The following is a 21,032-nucleotide window of genomic DNA, read 5'->3' as shown; positions in this document are numbered from 1 at the left end:
CCATGCCAATAATCATAGCTAGGATCATATAAGAATATAGTAGTGCACAAATAGTGGCAAACTACAAAATTTACAAAAGAGTGTATACACAAGTGGGTGTCTTTCTCATTGCCACCTTCAATCCAATCACAGGAAGCCTAGGTCTTGAAACATGGTAGTGTACGTAGTCAAGGCTCTAAATGGGCGTATGGCAGTGTTAGATGTCTGTTATATTGTATAAATCCTTAACAAAGATTGCCCTATACAAGAGGATGATGAAAATTTACCTTTTGTGATCAAGAGTTTATGTGCAAATCAAAACTTATGTCATTTCAAAACAATAGATGCATTGATTATCCTAAGGATGTCCAGACATTTTGTAGATGAATCACAATACCTTGTTGATGTCTCAAGACCATGTGCTCCAAGATAACATATCAAAATGTCCCTGAAATATACATTGAATTGTGCAATCAATTCATTGGTTGTCATCATCTATAGTAGGATACACTATAAGCTGTTTTCCAATCTCAAAAATCATGACAAAAGAAATTCAACACTATTAGCAAGTCTTTTGGTTTGTCAAGGCATGTGATCAGTGTCGATCAGTGTAGAAAATTCTTGTGTAGAAATCCCACAGCTCAATCGATCTTGATGTTTCCAAATAATCATTAGGAAGAGAATGGGGTTTAGGAGAGCCTTTTTATTTGGAATTTTGAGGAGTCAAACCTCATGTGTTAAGATCTAGTTTTAAAAGGGGAACTTTTAAATTCAAATAGTAAAAACTGGCTAGTTAATTTGAGTTAGAATTATTTTTCTCTTTTAACATTCTTGCTCGCATTTGTTGAAATTATGATTACCTCCGTAGTGTAATGTCAATTTGAATGGCCCTCCTAAACCATGTTCTTTCTTCCTACTATAACCTTGTTGTGAAGACCACAAAAAACTTCACATCCTTGGCACCAAATAGCTATCAAACTTCATAGGTTTAGGACCAAATATCATTGAGAGACGGTAACAAGAATAGAAAAAAGGGTATGTAAACGAATAAGCTCTTGAAAATCGAGTAAAATTGGATAATGGATAAGTGAAGTTAATGTTTTATAAAAAGGATTAGGAAATCTCAAACTGAAGAACTTCATTGGCCATGGTGCATATAAAAGAGACAAATAGGGCTGCAAAGAGGAATAATTTTGGCTTGATTTATAAGCTGCTTGTGAGTTCAAAAACCTTAAAACTTGTTTTTTTTTTTTGACCTAAAGGTCAATTTTGGACCTTAAATTTTGCAATATAACCTCGTCATGTTGGTGATAGAAGCTTCAAAAGGCCAATTTTTTTCCCTTTTGCAGTATTTTCAAAATTAGTGTATATTTGGGATAAAAACTAAGTTGTGAAGCTTAATGTCTAGTTGTAAGAAGATTGTCTAAGATTGTCTGTATCCATAACACTTCAAAACAATGCCATAAGCATTTTATAAAAAAATTGACAAAAAATCACTCAACTTTTCAAAAATATTCAAATTAAAACTTTTAATTACCCAAAATGCCATAAAATCTATTTTTGCATGAACAATTTTTTTTCATAATTTCTACCTCATCATTGGCCGAGAGTATATAAGGATGACTTATAAATTTGATTTCTAGCGCTACCAAATAATTGTCGCAAGTTTGAGGAAAAACAAAACACTATAGTGTCGCAGGACACTTGAGTGTCCAACTATAGAACTAGTGTTAAGCTTTGCTCATGTCTAAATAACCCCTTTTTATATATGTATAGCTATTTATAAGTTCCTTCTTGCATTTTAGTAGCGTTACATATTTTTCTTTGTTGATTATAATCAAAACTTTGATGTCACATGGTATGATGCTTGGAAAGATCTCTACAATTTTTTGTGCATCTCAGATTTATTTTTGCTCATAATTTTTTAGATGAACCATTTGCTCTATTAATGTCTATGTATTACAAAAATCAACTTAACAAATTGATTTGGGCAGGGCAATCTTGGGTGGGCATACATGCAGCTGTGCAATTATGTAGCTGCAGAAGCTGTCTATAGGTATGCTTGTTTTCAATTCACGATCGGTGTAATTTGAATGTGTTCTAAAGTGATCCCTCTCATGAAAAAGAATCTAATTTTTAAAATTCAATTACCTTTAAAAAAATATTGTTGCCCTTATGGCTTGTATGTACATTGGTTACTACGATTGTACTAGGTTTATCTTTAAGACATAAATCTTTCAATGTGTACAAAGATTTGAAGATGTCTCCTGGAGTCCTCTTGCAAACCAAGCTCAAAAAAGTTTCAAGACACCGAGTACTCTGATTTTATTTTATATTCATGTAGCTCATGTTCCAAGCAAGCATATCAAGTGTAGCACCATATATATCACTCAATTTGAGTCTATGTATAGGCCAATAATATGCACGAGACACACTTTGAAAAATAACTGTTTCTTCCTTTTAGCAGCTCTAGACTTAGGAATTCAAAGAGTAGTTTACACTAGAATCTCATGCACCACCCTACGAAGGTGATGTATGATCAAATGCCAAAAAATTGTGCCATGATTTGTGGCGTGTTTCATGGGCTTTCGACCCCAGGCTTGGCCTTTTGGTTTTTTTGCCTTGATTAGCTCTACTTTGCTCCAATCAAGTGCAATAGTGATGTCAACATTTTATGACATATCCCCATCAAACAAGAGAAATATGGACGGATTATTCTCGGGGCGTCCACTAAGAATTATGTAAGATAGCAAGTGCGAACAAAATAAGGGATTTATAATTAGGTACATTTACATAAAAATATACTTACATAAAGTGTTTTTTAATTGAGACAGTGAAAATTTTCATACAGAAGGGTTAGTTTTTTTAAAAACAGAAATTCATACATAAAGGGTCATATAATACTTGAAAATATACAAGTAAGGGATTATTTAAATACCTCTTGTTCGCACGTGCTATATGAAATTTTTACATGATAGTGGACTCCTCGAGGGATTATTCTTGCAAAATAGACATTGCATATTTAGTAAACATTATCTCCATGCAGACACCCAACCCCCATTGGTGGAGGCATTTCGGCTCTTAAAGTGAGTCTTTCGAGCCGGGTAAGGATGGCCAACCCATCATATGGACTAGAGGAACAACCTCAAGGGCCACATGTCACATAATATGTCAAGGTGGTTTGAACCCAAGACCTTAGACACAAGTGGCTCTTGCGCTACCAACTGAGCTAACACTCATTGAAATTCCCTCCTCCCTCTCCTCTCGTTTTATCCTTTTGCCTCCTCTGTACTTGAGGTCCCCTCTCGTCCCGCCCTACCCTTTGGCCTCTCGCATCTTGCAGGGCACTATGCCCTACCCTTGTGCGCAACTCTATTTTTGTTCACCTGCTTCTCGTAATCACAGGCTAGACTGTGTGTGTGAGTGTGTGTGTGTGTGTGTGTGTGTGTGTGTGTGTGAAATAAAAAAGCACATAAAAAACTAAAACAAAAAAATATATTAATGTTGTTGTGGTGTACCCAAATGTAGAGCAAGATTGAGACGAAATGAGTGTCCCTCTTCTATGAGAGTGCACCTCCTTATATTATGCTAGAGAGTTGGTTACAACCATAACGTGTCTGACCACACTAGGTGGCCGGACTCTACGTGCACGACCACACACCACACCTCCCCCCTTAGGGAGAAAAAAGATGGACATCTTTTTTACAATTTTGTACTGAGAAAAGACTTGACTCAAAGGGATCAACTCCAACGCCTCATCCGGGGGGAGTGATCATACAACGGCTTCGGGGCTAAGGGACTGAGCTTGGGGGCTAGACTCATCATCATGCTGACATCATCAAGGCATGGAACTCATACATCTCGCTCATGCAAACATCAGGTCACTATCGCGATGTAATGGACAAGACGAGGGAGGACAAACTGAGGACTAGACACGATATCTTGGTGACATACATCCATTTCCACAAGAGACTTGGTGTGATTGTGAGTTTATTTGAACAAAAATTGAAAATTCCAAGAACTGAAATCAGTAGCAAAAGGCACCTCTGCAACCAAGTCGCAGCAACTCCTATGCCTGTGAACAATAATCGCAAAAGGGAGGTAGCATCTCTCTTCTTCTTTGACGAACAACATCAAAACAACCCCATGAATACTGTCTTTGACTTTGTACTTCTTCTAGAACTCGACCTACGTGAGCTGTGGGAAATTCACACCAGCGTTGAACTCTTTCCAAAAGCAAGACTTGATTAGAACAAAGCAGCATGCAGGAAACACCACGGAGAGTGCAACAAATGCCAATGAGGAAGATTTGATGGCAGTTATTTTATCGGCCATGCAATTGAGGCTTGGGTAGCACCTTGAACTGCGCCTCTTGGCACTATCTTTGCTGGCATCGTCAAGGAAAACCCCATTTAGGAAGATCAACGGCTGCATCGACAACAACAAACCATGACAAGACGACGAGGCCGATGAGCTACTTATGCGACTGCGAGGTAGCTTGGTCGGTTCTCTTGTAGAAGGGATGTGACAGATAAGATGGCGAGCAACAAGGAAAACTAGTGCGACAGGTCCTCCGGCTGGGTGTGAGAAGAGCAGGAAAACAGAGCGTAATGGGGCGGGGGCGAGAACTCCATCACTACTAGTAGGCAAGAAAACTCCTCTTGAACCACCCAAGGATGCCCACCGTCTCCACCAATGTGGTGTACCCAAATGTAGAGCAAGATTGAGACCAAATGAGCATCCCTCTTCTATGAGAGTGTACCTCCTTATATTATGCTAAAGAGTTGGTTACAACCATAACGTGTCCGACCACACTAGGTGGCCGGACTCTACCTGCATGACCACACACCACATTGTCATTAAAAAAGATAGATTTGATAAACATAGAGAATAATAACTTAATTTAATAATGTAATAAAATGATTCTTGGTGAAGTCTTTAAATAAAAGGACTCTTCACACAAGTGAGTATCAAAAAAAATTTGAATCATCATACATGGATCAAACTCCTCTTTAATCCTTTGCTCTTTAGTTTTTTTCAACATGCCCAAAAAAATGAAAACAACTTTGGGAAATAGCATTTCAAAAGAAATACCTTTTTTCTCTTCAATTTTTGAAAGGACACGTGTCAAGCAAACAAATTTGAACGATATGGACACTAAAGCCTTTAGTTAGCAGGCCAAAAAAGAGGCAAAATATGGGAAACCTGTGTGGACGCTCGGTTGCATCTTTTTTGGCTTGCCCAAAGGGCAAAGGCTATAGAGATGGGTTTTCTTTTTGCTGTTGAAAAATACAAAAAGCAATTTCAATTTTTAATTTTTGTTAAGAAAAAGTTTGATTGGTTGAATATGATAGTGGGCACTCATGAAATGAAGAACATGTAAAAGCAATGATGAATGATATCAATGAGTTTTTTTGACATACTGATTTTCAGATTCCACTTGTCAAGATATTCTGCATATCATTTATCATTGCTTTTACACATTAATGGGCACGTTTCCCTGACCTCCAGCTCCACCTGAGTTATGAGTCCAATATACACATTCTCCAAGGGACGAATGGTTGGGTGTGAGTGAGTTTCCAAACTCACTGCGTGAAAGCCTTGTTAGCCCGCCAGGCAATCAAAGCTGAGGCAGGGACTCAAGTCGGGAGGCTGGAGCATTAAATTGTAGACAGCTACTGTATAGAACACAAAGAGAGAGAGAGAGTACACAGACAGTAACACCAGAAGCAGGTACGAACGGTTATGTTTTTATTAAGGTGCACGTTGGTTCATATGTACAATAGACGACCCCTCGATCATCATGTGACGATTCACATTTATAATTGTTAATCTGAAGTTACGTATTTGTTTATTTGCCAATACCCCCCTAGAAACAAATATGTTAGCTGTCTCCAAACTCCATTCCGATTGTCTCTGCACACTTGAACAGTTGCACAGAGCTCAAGCTTTTAGTGAACATGTCAACAGCATTATCTTTAGAAGGCTTGTATAGTAGAGCTATCTTTTGAGCTTCAACCTGTTCTCGCACAAAATGATTAGCAATATCAATGTGTTTAAGCTTGTCTGATTGCCTTGCCTTTTTAGATGACTCTATGGAAGACATTGAATCTGAATATAAAACCATAGGAAGGTGAACATTAAAACCAAGTTCAATTAGGAGATTGTTGATCCATAAAGCTTCTTTTGTAGCTTCAGATGCTGCTTTATACTCTGACTGAGTGCTTGAGAGAGAGATGGTTGCTTGCCGTTTACTTCTCCATGATATGGCGCCTCCTGAAAGGGTGAAAGCAAAACCACCAATCGAATGCCGTGATTTCCGATCTGTGGCCCAGTCAGCATCTGTGTAACCAATAACTTGAAGACCACCTGTTGTATTTTCCCTTCGAAAGGTAATACCCATATTTCGTGTAGTATTTATGTATTCAAGTAGGCGGTTAGCTAGTACTAGGTGCTCATGTCGTGGAGAATGCATATACCGTGAAAGCATACCAGCAGCAAAAGCTAAATCAGGGCGAGTGCATGAGACTAGATAGCGTATACTACCTAGAATGCTGCGATATAAATTAGCAAGTGGATCATGCTTCCATAATATTGTATTAGTCTCTAGCAATGTATATTTTTCATATCGCATCAATGGTAGTGGTGTCCAGCAAAGCTTGTGCAAATTAGTATTAAACTTCTTTACAATGCCTTCTGCGAATTTTGCTTGAGTGAGATGCAGTGTGCGTGTTGGGCGATGCCTAAATATTTGCATGCCTAGAATATAACTCAATTCCCCCCCATCACTCATGCGAAATGTAGCAGTCAATTCTGATTTTATTTGTTGTAGCAAAGGGATAGATGTTGCTAACAAGAAGATGTCATCCACATAGAGAGCCAAGATGACAAACTGGGATCCACGCCGTCGAATGTAGACTGAAACATCAGTTTGGAGCCGCCGAAAGTGAATGGATTGCATAAAGGAGTGAAATCGTGCATTCCATTGGCGAGGAGATTGCTTTAGGCCATACAAGGCACGAAGGAGTAGGCAAACATACTCAGAATAGTCCGGATGGACAAAGTAGGGAGGTTGAACCATATATATTGCTTCTTCTAGTTCACCATTTAGAAAGGCTGTTTCAACATCCATTTGGTGCATTTCCAAGTCATACTGGACTCCAACAGCCAATAGAGTTCGCAAAGATGCGAGACGAAGTGTAGGAGAGAAGGTCTCAAAGTAGTCCACGCCAGGTTCTTGAGAGAAACCGCGAGCAACAAGGCGTGCTTTATAGCGCTCAATTGAGCCATCAGGACGATATTTACGCCGAAGAAGCCACTTACAAGTAATGGGTTTGCGATTCCGTGGAAGTGGAACCAATACCCATGTATTGTTATGTCGGAGAGAGGCCATCTCAGCCTCCATGGCAGCACGCCAAAGGTGAGCATCAGGTGAGCCAAGAGCAGCAGCAACACTAATAGTGCCATCAAGAGGAAGAGCATAATCATCGGGTTCTGAAGGAAGACTAGAGGGCTCAGCCAGAGCAACATTAAGGCGACCAAGTATATCAGACAAACTGCGAGTCTTTGCTGGAGGAGACTCAGTGGAGGTGGTAGAGGTTGAGGGAGAACTTCCCACACCTCGAGCATAATGGTTAACTCGTGAAGAGCTGGGGTTATTGGAAGGTTGAAACACAGGGCTTTCATAATGAAGGCGGGTGAAGGGGTTGCGAGGAACTCTCGCGGTGGTGGTATGATGGACTAGGTGAGATTTATGATGCAAGGGAGCAACAGGACTAGAATTTAACATGTGAGATGTGTGTGTGATGGGACTAGATGGTGTGAGTAGGCTTGCGGTAGGAGACAAGAGAACAGGGGAGACCACTTCGCGAGGAGCTGGTGTGACAGGTTGTGGACCAATAGGAGGAGCCAAAGGAGGTGGAGGAGGTGGAGGAGCAGCAGGAGCATTAGGTGTATTGCTGGTCATCATCTCAAGAACTCCCCAAGAAGGGCCAGAACCTGCCGTAGTGTTGGAAGAAGCTGAAATATTTGCAGAAATGGAGCTCGAGGAAGGCTCAGTAGTAGAGGAAGAAGTCGCGATCAGCGCATGCTCTTGAAAGAAGAGATCACGACTAAAGGAGAAGGTACGAGTCGTAGGATGATAGACGCGATATCCTTTGATTCCAAAACGATCACCATAGCCAACGAGAATGCCTCTCTTGGCATGAGAAGAGAGCTTATCACGCTTGTCTGCTGGGATGAGAGTATAGCAAGGTGACCCAAATATGCGTAGATGCGAGATATTGGGTTTCTCGCCAGCCCACAGTTCATAAGGAGTTTTGTTTGGAAGAGTGCGTGTAGGCAGCCGATTTTGTACATAGCAAGCTGTAGCAGCAGCTTCTTCCCAAAAGGATTGGGAGACACCAGCAGTGAGGATCATGGCACGCACCGCATTCAGCAAGGTGCGATTTTTTCTTTCAGCCACGCCGTTTTGTTGGGGAGAGTAGGGCACCGTAAGCTGATGAAAGATGCCCTCTTGCATACAATAGTCCTTGAAAGCATTGGAAACATACTCACCGCCATTATCTGTGCGGAGATTACGAAGGGACTTATTTAATTGGCGTTCCACAAATGTCTTGTAGTGCTGAAAATGAGTAAGCACTTCAGATTTCTGCTTGAGGAAGTACAGCACCGTGTACTTCGACCAATCATCAATAAAAGTAAGGATGTATGAAGAGCCTGTAAGAGAGATTGTAGGCATTGGGCCACACAGATCTGAGTGGACCAGCTCCAAGAGGTCTTTGGTCTCACTTGTGGACCTTGGGAATTTGGTCCGTGTCATCTTGCCAAAGATGCATGCTTCGCATAAAGAAATGCGGCTCAAGGTAGGTGTAAACCCTGTAACCATCCCATGAGTCTGGATAGTACGCATCGCTTGGACATGAGGATGTCCCAAGCGGTAATGCCACAATAAGGTCTCCTCATCCTGAGAGCCATGGGCTGAATAAGCTTCCATGCTTGGCGGTATCACCTCAAGGCCAAGAGGGTATAACTTGCCCCGTTTGGAACAGATTAAGTTTGTTGGAACACCAGAACTACAAGGCGTCTTGATGACACAATAATTATATTGGAACTCCACACTAGTACCATGGCTGGTCAGCTCATTAACCGAGAGAAGGTTCTTTGTTAAGCCGGGAACATAATAGATGTCAGGGACCATAGTAGTGGTGCCATTTGGTAGCCTCAAATGGAGGGATCCTTTTCCGGCAGCGTTATAGAGAGCGTCATCACCAAGTCGAACCTCCAATGAAGAGGTGACAGGTTGGTAATCATGCAGCCAGGCTTGTGTTCCTGTCATATGATGTGTAGCGCCAGTATCAAGGTACCAGTCCTCAGCATGAGAAGTGGAAGTGGCAATGGCAGCATAGAGATGCATTGTGTTTACATCTTCACTCAGGTCATCAGTCCCATAGGCTATGTTTGCATTCATCCGAGTGTTGGAAAAACGAAGCTGACGCCTCTTTGTGCGGCATTGACGCTCTGTATGACCTCTACGATGACAAAAATTACATGTGGGTACAACTGAAGCAGAGGTGGAAGATCTAAAACTGTTACGAAAGCGAGGAGTGTAAGGTGTTTGACTAAAGGTTGGTCCTGATTGTCTAGAGAAGGAAGATCCTGGATTTGAACTAGATTGCCTAAGCAAGTGAGATTGACGGGATAGAAATTGTCTAGGTCGGAAACGAGTGTGTGTTCTAGAACCTCCTGCAAGCATAGCTAGGGGAGTGGTGGAAGATGTGCTGGAAGGTGTCAACAGTGTATTGGTCCGCCGATTTCGAATTTGATCTTCCTGTCTTATATTAGCCAGCAGAGTTATTAGCTTCAAATTAGGTGTATTAGAATGTTGAGAAATGAAAGACTGCCATGAATCAGGTAAAGCATTCAACAGCACATTTACTTGAACCTCCTCGGGGAGGGTGAGTCCAGCAATTAAAAGGTTGTCATTCGCAGCCTGCCATGCTTCAAGAAAAGCCTCAGTCGTGGCATAGGATTCCATTTGGATCTCATTCAATTGCTTGTGCAGGAGAACTCGGGATACGACATTTGTCTGTTGGTACTGTGTCTTCAAAAATGTCCACATCTCCTCAGCAGTTTCCAACGTTCTAACCAATTGGAGTTGGCGATCACCAAGATGCAGCACAATTTCTGTTCGGGCTTCGAGGTCTTTCTTTTTCCAGGCTGCAATTTCATCCGCAGTAGGTGGTGCTGCACCAGCAGCAACAGGTTGTTGTGCAGGGTCAGGTTCAGCACCATTTGTCACGCCCCAGTTTCCAGCCTTTTCCAGGACCATCTTTATTCTAAGGCTCCAGGGAAGGTAATTCGAGCCCTGAAGCTTTTCGATCTGGTAGAATTTGGACACGATGGATGAAGTGCTCGCTGCAGCCATGCTTCTTGATGAGTCCGGATCAAACCAAGAATCAGAGCGTGCAGGGAGAAGCGTGAGGGCGCTAGTACTCTAGAGGATTAGTAGTTGTCAGCGAATGATACCATGTAGACAGCTACTGTATAGAACACAAAGAGAGAGAGAGAGTACACAGACAGTAACACCAGAAGGAGGTACGAACGGTTATGTTTTTATTAAGGTGCACGTTGGTTCATATTTACAATAGACGACCCCTCGGTCATCATGTGACGATTCACATTTATAATTGTTAATCTGAAGTTACGTATTTGTTTATTTGCCAATATAAATGCATCACGCTTGCGGGCGATAGAGAGTGCACACTGCATTATAATGCATTATAAGAAGATGAGGATGAGCATGGCGCTTTGGGTTTTCTATGAGCAATGCAGGAGCGATCAGGGCTTGGGTCGAGGCAACATGGCCAGCGGCTGGATGTTGTGCTTTGTGCAAATGCCACCACTTGTTGCCATCGCGCTTCCAATTTCTGCCAAAACTGCAGTTGGTGGCTCACTGTAGCAGAGATTGCCAAAAGCAGGATTGGAAGCTTCAGAGGCTGCTCAGTCGCTCTTGATGCAGCCCTCTTGGCTCCCCTCGTGGATCCGCAAGTTGCGCCCCCCATATTGGTGCAACTCATCAATGGACACACCCTCCCTATTTCCACCAAGACCTCTAGCTGCTCGCATGACCTGCCAGCTGCATTGTGAGGCCTCCTCAGAGATTCAGAGCCTCCCTCTCCCCGCCCCCTGATCAGATCAGCATCATAGCTGTCTCTCAACTCTAGCTTCTTGCTTGCACCCTCCTCACATGACCCGAGTCACCACCTCTCCCGACCCTCCTCAAAGCGTCTGTGTTGCAAGAGTTCTCTCTCTTTCTCACTCTCTCTTGTGGTGCACTTCGCAGGAGTTCTTTCTCTCGCTCTCTCTGTCGTCGAAGGAAAGAACGGCTTGAGGCATGCTCGTGCAAAATAAATTTGAAGGCAGCAACTTGAAGCCTCCCACCCATTAGCCATTAATAAAGCTCATAAATAACTCCTCCCTCCTCTGCCGGCCTGATAAATTCTCTCTCTCGATCCTATTTGATCAAGATAGTAGGTTGATGCTAATTATGGCTCAGAGAAAGAAAAGCTGTTATAACTCATTGCACACTAAAGGGAAAGAAGGTCGCAGACAAGTGCCATTAACATTTCTCTTGTCTTTTTCACTTAAAGAGGGCAATGCTAGAGCAAAGGCATGTGGAATCTCATCACAACAACATGTTGCCACCATGGTCTGGCCAATCATTTTAAGTAATTGGCACCCATTGGAGGTCTTCCTCGCTACACTTCATGAACTGTTAAAATTTTCCACCATTTTAGCCTTGCATTTTGTGTTCCTGCTCTTACAAAGGTGCAACTGCTTACCCAGTACCAAATGTATGAAGCAGCAAATATGGCACATCTATTTGTTGTTTGTTGTGCTGCTAACAATCACCACCACTGGTTATGATCTGCTTCATTCTGTATAATGTTATTAAAATCAGAGGTGTAGGATGTATGAAAGTAGCAACATCACTTCTATTAGTTGTTGATGGCTTGTGGCTAATAATGACACCACCACTCGTTTATGATCTGCTTCATATGTTGCTATATAGTCATCATACTTATCTCGCAAGATAAGTATTGCGATTGCATGAATCGTGGATTAAATTTGGTCCCTCCTAATGAGATGTTGTATTTTATGTCCCGGACACAAGTTTTGGATTGTTGTTGATGGATTCTGTTTCTGTGTACAAATGTCCATTGGATCGTGAGCATGACGTTTAGGATAGCTAGGGCTAAGTGTGCTCATATTATGAGTTGATTGGAGCTACTCTTCCAAGGCTCCTCTCTAGGCTTGTTTTAGGCTTGTAAGGTTGTGTATATGTGCAATCTTCAATACCCCGTAAGTGCATACATGTAAGCTTAAACAAAATGTTATCTTGCCTTTCAAACAATCCCATCTTCCATGGAGTAGACGTGATGTGTTCTTCTTATGTGCGGCTCACAAATAGCAGGCTGCCAGGCCTCGTGATTTTATCACTTGTTTTATTTCAGTGCGTGTCATCTTTCTCTCTCTCTCCCTCTCTCAAACCACCCTGACGCTTCCCGGCTTTCGAGAGCTGGGGCGTCAATTCAGTTGATCGAGAAAGAGCACGAGATTCTCTCTCTCTCTCTCTCTCTCTCTGTGCGATGGCAATGGGAAGGGCAAGGGAGGGGAGCGGGGTTGCCCCAGAGGGCAAGGACTCACGCATGCAGCTTGTCTTAGTAAAATAGTGGCAGACCTGCACGAGATTTATCTATCTAGTCAATATATCACATCGATGCCGCACGTCTGATCTTTGTATTTGCATGGCGCAGGAAGGCTTTGTCAATTGAGGAGGATAGCAACAAGCTGTGCAACTTGGGCGTGTGTTTTCTGAAGCAAGGTAAGGAGGAGGAGGCGAGAGCGGTGCTGGAGAGGGTCACTCCCATGAGTCCAGACGGACGCTCCGATTCAGAGTCCCATGTGAAATCCTATCAACGCTCTCGGGCCCTTCTGCATGAGCTCAGCCAAAAGAGCCCATCATTAAGCGCTAATAATCAACATCAACAGATTTTAATCATCCCGCAAGAGTTCGATCTCTGGACTCACTGGAAGCTGTGGGAACCACCCATTATTGGCAGCCAAAATCCCCGTAATGCTGCAGTGGTCAAGAGCACAATTAACGGTAATCCAGCACGAATTAGAACTAATCCTGCTCTTCGTCTCTCAAAGACTACCAATGGGAGCTCTGATCAATTGGCTGCACCTCTGCCGTCCATATCTACAGGCGATGATGTTGATACCGCTCTTACCATAGGCAGACACTGCACCAGGCAGCTTGCCGCCACAAACTGCAGCGTGTCTGCAGCGCCATATAGTTCAGGTGCTGCCGGGTCTTTTAAGAGAGAGATTGGTCCCTCAACCACAGTTCAGCAGCCTAATTATAGAGCTAAGAAGAATCCCCAAAGTCATGCAGATAAGAGTGGTTTTGGCTTGTTAGTCGATGCAACAGAGAATGTTGTTATGAATGTGGATGCAGCATCTAGGCTTGAGAGTGGTGAGTGGGCTCCAAATGCAATATTATTGAGCCAAAAGCCAGTTGCTAGAGAATTATTTGGTAACACTGTAAGCAGCACCAAAGATTTTAGTGACAACAACTGCGGTCATGGCGGCAAAGGTTTCGCAAATTCGATGAACCAATTCATGAAAATAGATGTGCCAAGCTTGCGGGATGAGTACCAAGCTCAGGGGGCAGGCAGTGAGACTGATCATGTACTAGATTTCAGCTGTGTTGACAAGGTGATAGAGAGTGTAGGGTCGTATGTGGCCGCTTCATCCGCGAAGGAAACTGTATCAACCATGTATATGCCAATTGATGCAGTTGGAAATGCTGCCTGCATATTGGATGAGGATAGTGTCAATAGTATTGAAGGTACAATAGAGAAAAGCCATTCAGATGATTATAAGCAGCAGGGAGAAGACACATGGCGAGCTCCGGTCTCGCCGCAAAGATTGACACGTATACATTCGGGGCAACACAGGCTTAAAGTGTTCCAAGATATGACTCATGATGCAGCACATAATTTGTAAAAAAGTGGCCTTCTCTCTGGCTGATCATGTACATCTTTATTATTAGTCCCCTTCAAGCTTCTTGTATTGTACATATAAGCTGTTCGACAAATATGAGCATTAATGGTAATAATCCCTCCTTCCTTCAATCATTATTTGACCAATCAGTGCCTTGTCACTTGGAATTTTTTGTCCACGCTTGCATGGGCCGGGGCCGGCGGGAATGATATGATCAGTCAAGCTGGTTGAGATATTCAGGCAAAACCAAAAAAATATCAAATATTAAGTACGTTAACCAAAAAAATAAATAAAAAAGTTATGCCTTTACCTCACCAAATACTCCCCTGTATATTGGACCACTCGCTGTAAAATGTATCTTTCCTCCTTTGTATAATCCCCCTCCTTACACTCATGTATTGCCATACCATAACCCTTAGTATTTGCACTCTGTGCAAGCTCAACATAGTTCAGTACAAGGAAACAGGTGAATGCTCATCCTTATGAAGATTTAGGTACCTTGTAGGTAAGCCAAGCAATTCACAAGAATTTTCGGACAGATTCTTACAATAATTCTCACATTATGACATTACGTACGGCATACCTAGCTAGGTACGATTGGGGGTCTTACAATAATTCTCACATTATGACATTACGGCATACCTAGCTAGGTATATATGATTGGGGGTAGGGGACCGCCGGCCCGGTGGGGGGGCCGGTGGTCCCCTGCCCCCAATAGTACCTAGCTAGGTATGCGGTGCCTCCCGAGCAGAAGATCATGATGTTATGCATTGTATGAAAAAGGCTCCCTTTTCCTACATGAGAAAATTTCTAAATCTTCTAGTGTGCAAAGGAAGCATAGCACCTAAATGCCAATTGTCCAACAATCCATATTGCTTTTGTCACATTTGAAAAGAAATGTTTAATCTTGATAGGTGTTCTCTTTATTTTTCACCTACAAATTAATAATCCCTAAATTCAATGATCAAAATACAAAGCGGTTACATGTACATTGTTCAATGGAAAAATCTCACAATTTTTGTAATGTATTGTGTGCATACCAAAAAATTGTTCCACAACATTCTTATCGAACACAAGACTCGAGATAAGGTCAAGGAAAGATTTTAACCTTGAGGCTTAGACCACTTACAAAAGTTTAAAAAGACAAATCATACCTAAAACTCCCGCAATGATGAAGCTACATGGATACATTTTCTCCTTTAAGCTATGTAATTTCAAGCACATGCTCATGGGTTGCACATATACCTTAAATTTTATCAAAATTTTGAAAACCTTATGGGGATCATTTCTAGATAAGAGAGAATAAAAAATTTGTGACCAGTGAAGTCCCCCACTTTCAGAAAAAAGGTATATCCGTGACAAAAACATGGAATATTCCATGAGATGGAAATTAAAAGATAGAGGAGTTGTAAAGGATTTGGAAGGTCTTTTGTAAAGACTTTGGAAGGTCAAGAGTGCATTGTGCTTCTATATAACGAGGTCTTGTTTTGGTAATGTATAATTGTGACTCGTACTATAAATGATAGGGATGAACATAAAACAAGTAAGCAAACTAAGCTTTAGCTGGGCGTAAGTTAGGTAAGGTAGCCCATTTCGTGTTGTCCATGGACACGCACTAGAAAAGTAGTAAATAGCAAAAGAAGTGGTGAAAATCTTTGTGTGCAAGACAAGTGGAAAGTGGTAATTTTTTCGAATCAAGAAAGTTTATCATGTGTACACATTTCTTGTTCAAAATCTTGGAGTTGCGTGGGGACTCCTCAACTGGTCACCATGCAATCGACTATGAACTAGTTTGATGAGCAGCTCCTCAGTAGACGATGATCGTATCTAGGCATCTCTACTACACATAGAAACACACATACACATAGTCTCTCTTTTCTCTCATACAAAAAAATACTTAGAGATAGACTCTCTCTCTCTCTCTCTCTCTCTCTCTCTCTCTCTCTCTCTCTTTCACACACACATACACACATGGCTAGTTATAGCGTGTTGCTATTTCCTTGGTATTATTAGTTGGGGACTGTTGGCTTGGGGAACCTTTGGTGAATCACTGGCTTGAATTTACTTGGTGATTTTCGAAAAATGTATCATTAGGTGGTACCCTAATGATACCTAATACACACACACACACACACACACACACACACACACACACACACACACACACATATAGTACAGGTACTGATCTACTGGTGCTACTTGTGTATTGGTACTAGAACTAGTACTATATTATACTGGACTGGTACTGGTGCTACTTGTGTACTGGTATTGGTAATGGTATTGTATTGTACTGAACTAGTACTCCTGCTACTATACTCGTATTGGTACTGGTATTGTTTGTGTATTATATTATACTGGGCTGGTACTGGTGCTACTTGTGTATTGGTACTGGTATAATTTGTTGGGACTGTTGGCTTGGGGTACCCCCATATCCAACTTCCCCAGTTCTCCAGATTGTTCTAGGAAAAGGACTATATCTATCCTCATGTATCCCTCCCACTTGAGACCAACACCAAAACAAGACTCATCCTATCTCCGATGCTAGCTCAAGGGGGTATTCCCTTAGCATTCCCATATTCTTATACAATATTTGGACTTTGATGTCTAGTAGTCATTCTACTTTGACGTTGTTCGGCGCATTTCTGACACCCCGTTTTTTGTAAATTTGTACATACGGACATGAGGCCCGATGTCAAAAGTGTGTGTGGGCTTTCTTTTTGTGGAGTTTTTAGCTTGCTTTAGCAAGCATATGTACATGCACTGCAAGTCGCTAGTCTAGTGACAGCTGTCGGGCTACTGTAAGTGCCCGTGAGTGAGTTTTTTGATGTGAGCCTTGTATATAACTTAAACTCATGTACAAACTTAAAAAAGTTCAGCCAAACTCCAGAAATTTTCAGGTTTTGGGTCGTTGTGGCTTCTTGATGCTTTTGGATGCAGTTTTTTGCCCCGACTTGCCTTCTCTACGCGTAGTCGTACCGGGACAGCTCTCTATTCGCGTCAATTTTGCATGTAGCGGCGTGTGGATTCAATTTTGGTCATCTTCAGCTTTCTCGCCAGTCATTTTTCAAGCTTTAAAGTGCCCCAATTGGAGTTGTGCTCATCAGGTTACGACTAGTTCTCTGCAGGGTTATGGCTATGGCAGCTTAGTGGCAAATTGTGTGTAGACAAATTCGGAGGGCATGTATCTATGAATTGTGGAATTGATGTTGAAGTTGTGGGTTTGTGATGTTCAATGGTGAAAGGGGAGGCCCTTGTCTTCGTATGCATTGGTCGACGTGTGCTATAAATCCGTGCTTTGACAGGGTTTTGCTCCTATGTGACATAGTCTCTTGGGTGGGCGACGTCTAGTAAATTCCCAAGGGTCTACTCCTATTGGACTTGTGGTGTTTCAAAGGGATTTTGCAAAGATTTTGGTGTCTTGTAGTTCTCTTTCAACGCTCTTGGGTGACATCGCTATAGAGGTGTTTCAGTTTTCTTGTTTCCCAACAGCGTTTTGGTGCCCACCACCGAGGATCTTCTTCAAGTGACCTTCAATTGACAGCTTTGATGGCTATGGTGACAGAGTTTCCAAGGTTCTATGGCCATGTTGGTGAGGATGCTGATGCATTCATTGAAAAGATGGAGTTTTCTTGTTTGATGGCAAATAAGGAAGATCCAATGATTATGCTCAAGATTTTGTTTTGGTTGAAATCATCTCAACCTCCATTGGTGATGACTTATGATGCATTAAAGAAGGATTTTCTTGAGAAGTTCAAGAAGGTAGAGGACCCAACGGATGTATGGCACTCCATTGAAGGACTTGTGCAATGTGATGGCCAAAGTGTAGATGCCTTTGTCAAGGAGTTCAATGCCTTGTGGAAGAGATGGTGTGTTTCTTTGGGCAGTGATGCTCCTCCTCTTATGCTTAAAAAGTGTATGTTTATGCAAAGTTTGAGGGCTGATTTGAAGATAAAGGTTGAGCTTAAAAGGTCACTTACATTTGATGATGTAGTAAGGGTTGCAAAGCATAAGGAATGGAAGCTAGAGAGAGTGAGGCAGCTTGGATTGCAAGAAGATGTGAAGCCAAATGTATCTTATGTTTTAGACATAAATATGGACAACGTATGCAATGAAGACTTCCATGTTTCTCATTCTCTTGAGCATGTGAAAGAAGAATGTTATATGCATAATGAGATCAAGAAGAATGCTCAATGTATGTCATCTTTGTTGTTTAAGAGATTAGATGTCAACCTTCCTGTCAAAGATGACGATGCTAGTAAAGTGGATGTAGACAAGAAGGTTACCATGGTCATGAATGAGTCTCAAATGCAAGGAAATGAGAATTTTGAATATCCAAGTCACATGGCTGATGCTTGTAGTGTATGTTCTAATGAAGAGGAGCATGTTTGTGATACAAATGTAACTCTTGGGAGTTCTCTTTGGGTAGATGAAATAGTCAAAGATCATATGATGGAGGTCAAGGAAGTTATCAATGGGAAAGATGGTGATGTGTATGATGAGGGTTTTCAAGTATATGCTTTGGGTGATTGTATGCAAAATGGTGATGAAACAACTAAGTATACTACTTGTGTTGTTGATGAGGACCCTATCAATGAGAAGCTTCATGGCGTGCATGATGGTGTGGGTGATCCTGCCTTAATTGATGAAGAGAATATTGAGGTTTTAGAAGATATGGAAAATGATGGAGATGCTCTTTTTATACCTCATGTGAATATGGCTGATGCTACCTTTCTTGATCCTCTTATTAAGAAGCCTAAGTTATGTATGAAAGGTGGCTTACCTATCAAACATGGTATGGTTGAATTGGATGGATGCTTAATGAAGAGTGGGGAGAATGAAATGGATATGCATGAGGATATAAAAATGGCTGAGTTAAAAGTTGAAGAATTTTTGGATGAGATGTTAAAGGCTTCCTTGCATGCTATAATGATGAAAGGGTGTTTCTCTGTTCTATTTGTTGAGAGTACTTTATGCCTAAACAGGATTTGGATTCTGCATATGGTTTATGCTTTGATATTGGGAGTGACACAATTGATATGGCTGGTGTTTCTTCATGCATTTTGTGCTTATGTTGTATGGACTTTTGATCCAGGTGGGCAAGATTGTTATGCTATTGCTGAGCATGAATGCTCTAGCAGACTGGGGGTTGGCGCATTTCTGACACCCCGTTTTTTGTAAATTTGTACATACGGACATGAGGCCCGATGTCAAAAGTGTGTGTGAGCTTTCTTTTTGTGGAGTTTTTAGCTTGCTTTAGCAAGCATATGTACATGCACTGCAAGTCGCTAGTCTAGTGACAGCTGTCGGGCTACTGTAAGTGCCCGTGAGTGAGTTTTTTGATGTGAGCCTTGTATATAACTTAAACTCATGTACAAACTTAAAAAAGTTCATCCAAACTCCAGAAATTTTCAGGTTTTGGGTCGTTGTGGCTTCTTGATGCTTTTGGATGCAGTTTTTTGCCCTGAATTGCCTTCTCTACGCGTAGTCGTACCGGGACAGCTCTCTATTCGCGTCAATTTTGCATGTAGCGGCGTGTGGATTCAATTTTGATCATCTTTAGCTTTCTCGCCAGTCATTTTTCAAGATTTCTCTCAAGCTTTAAAGTGCCCCAATTGGAGTTGTGCTCATCAGGTTACGACTAGTTCTCTGCAGGGTTATGGCCATGGCAGCCTAGTGGCAAATTGTGTGTAGACAAATTCGGAGGGCATGTATCTATGAATTGTGGAATTGATATTGAAGTTGTGGGTTTGTGATGTTCAATGGTGAAAGGGGAGGCCCTTGTCTTCATATGCATTGGTCGGCGTGTGCTGTAAATCCGTGCTTTGATAGGGTTTTGCTCCTATGTGACATAGTCTCTTGGGTGGGCGACGGCTAGTAAATTCCCAAGGGTCTACTCCTATTGGACTTGTGGTGTTTCAAAGGGATTTTGCAAAGCTTTTGGTGTCTTGTAGTTCTCTTTCAACGCTCTTGGGTGACATCGCTATAGAGGTGTTTCAGTTTGCTTGTTTCCCAACAATGTCTTGCAGTCATTCTCACCCAAGTCGTAGTCATCAGACTAGATTTTTGTACTCACCCTTCCAAGGCCATTAGAGGGAAGTACTCTAATGATTTTCCTCCTTGGTTCAAGGATAAAAACCCTTATGTCCCGATCAATGTCAGGCACAATGCTTATCAGGTTCCCCTAAGGGGAGTGTCATTACTATCTACTCGGTTTCCCTCGTCCCCACTTACTTTTATTTCCCCACATAATCAAATCTCCAACGTAAAGATTGTGATCAACATCCGGCTAGCTGACCCTCCGGATCCGCCCACCCTCCGAACCATTCGATGAATATCCCTTCCCGAGGTAGTATTAAATTACTACATTGATTTCAACATCAGGGAAAATATAGTCAGACCACAAGCGGTATACAAACTGTTGTATATCCTCGTTAAGAGAAATTCATCTAGTTGTTCCCACCCTTTTCTTTTGGAAAACTTTTTAATTCATTTTCCCTTTATTTGATATGGTTTTAAAATAACTAATTCTTCTAACTAATCATGCAACACATATAGTTTCTCCCAATTATCTCTCTTGCATAGGTCCGAGATAATCAGTCACCCTACCACTAAATGGTAGCACACCTTCACAAATTTACCAGGTTTATTTAGTGTGGGAAAGGCTTATCTATCAAAATAAGGTTCCTTTTTAATTTTCTTTTGAGAGGTTCCACACTATCTGATGATAGCTGCACGGGATAGCCCTTAGATTCCTAGCCTTTCCAATGTTCCTTTTTAAGCAAGAAATTCAAACTAGGTTCCTTAATTCATTCACATCTTCCACTCCCATACTATCCCTTGGTCTTAGAGATCGTTTATCCAATGTATCCGAGGGTACTTCCCTTGGCCGGGACCAACACCCATTCATCCTTATCCAGTTCAATAGGCATGAATGACCCATTCATCCTTATCCAGTTCAATAGGCATGAAAGACCCTGAGCTCT

General features: G+C 41.8%; 1 protein-coding gene across 2 annotated transcripts in view; it reads left to right on the top strand.

Annotated features, from left to right (window-relative positions):
- The window catches only part of LOC147437146 (uncharacterized), a 32,971-nt gene extending 18,788 nt beyond the window's left edge, over window positions 1-14,183 (top strand). For both annotated transcript variants that reach the window (XM_086486755.1, XM_086486754.1), the window contains 2 exons: window positions 1,974-2,035; window positions 12,798-14,183. In XM_086486755.1, the coding sequence (XP_086342881.1) occupies window positions 1,974-2,035; window positions 12,798-14,052 (1,317 nt within the window). In that variant the 3' untranslated portion in view covers window positions 14,053-14,183. The remainder of the gene's footprint in view (window positions 1-1,973; window positions 2,036-12,797) is intronic.
- The last annotated feature ends 6,849 nt before the right edge of the window (window positions 14,184-21,032 follow it).

Source organism: Adiantum capillus-veneris, chromosome 17, assembly GCF_014529385.1.
Source record: "Adiantum capillus-veneris isolate H3 chromosome 17, ASM1452938v2, whole genome shotgun sequence".
In the NCBI taxonomy this organism is placed as follows: Eukaryota; Viridiplantae; Streptophyta; class Polypodiopsida; order Polypodiales; family Pteridaceae; genus Adiantum; species Adiantum capillus-veneris.
Note: the sequence above shows the minus strand (reverse complement) of the source record. Positions and strands in the feature narration are given on the sequence as shown.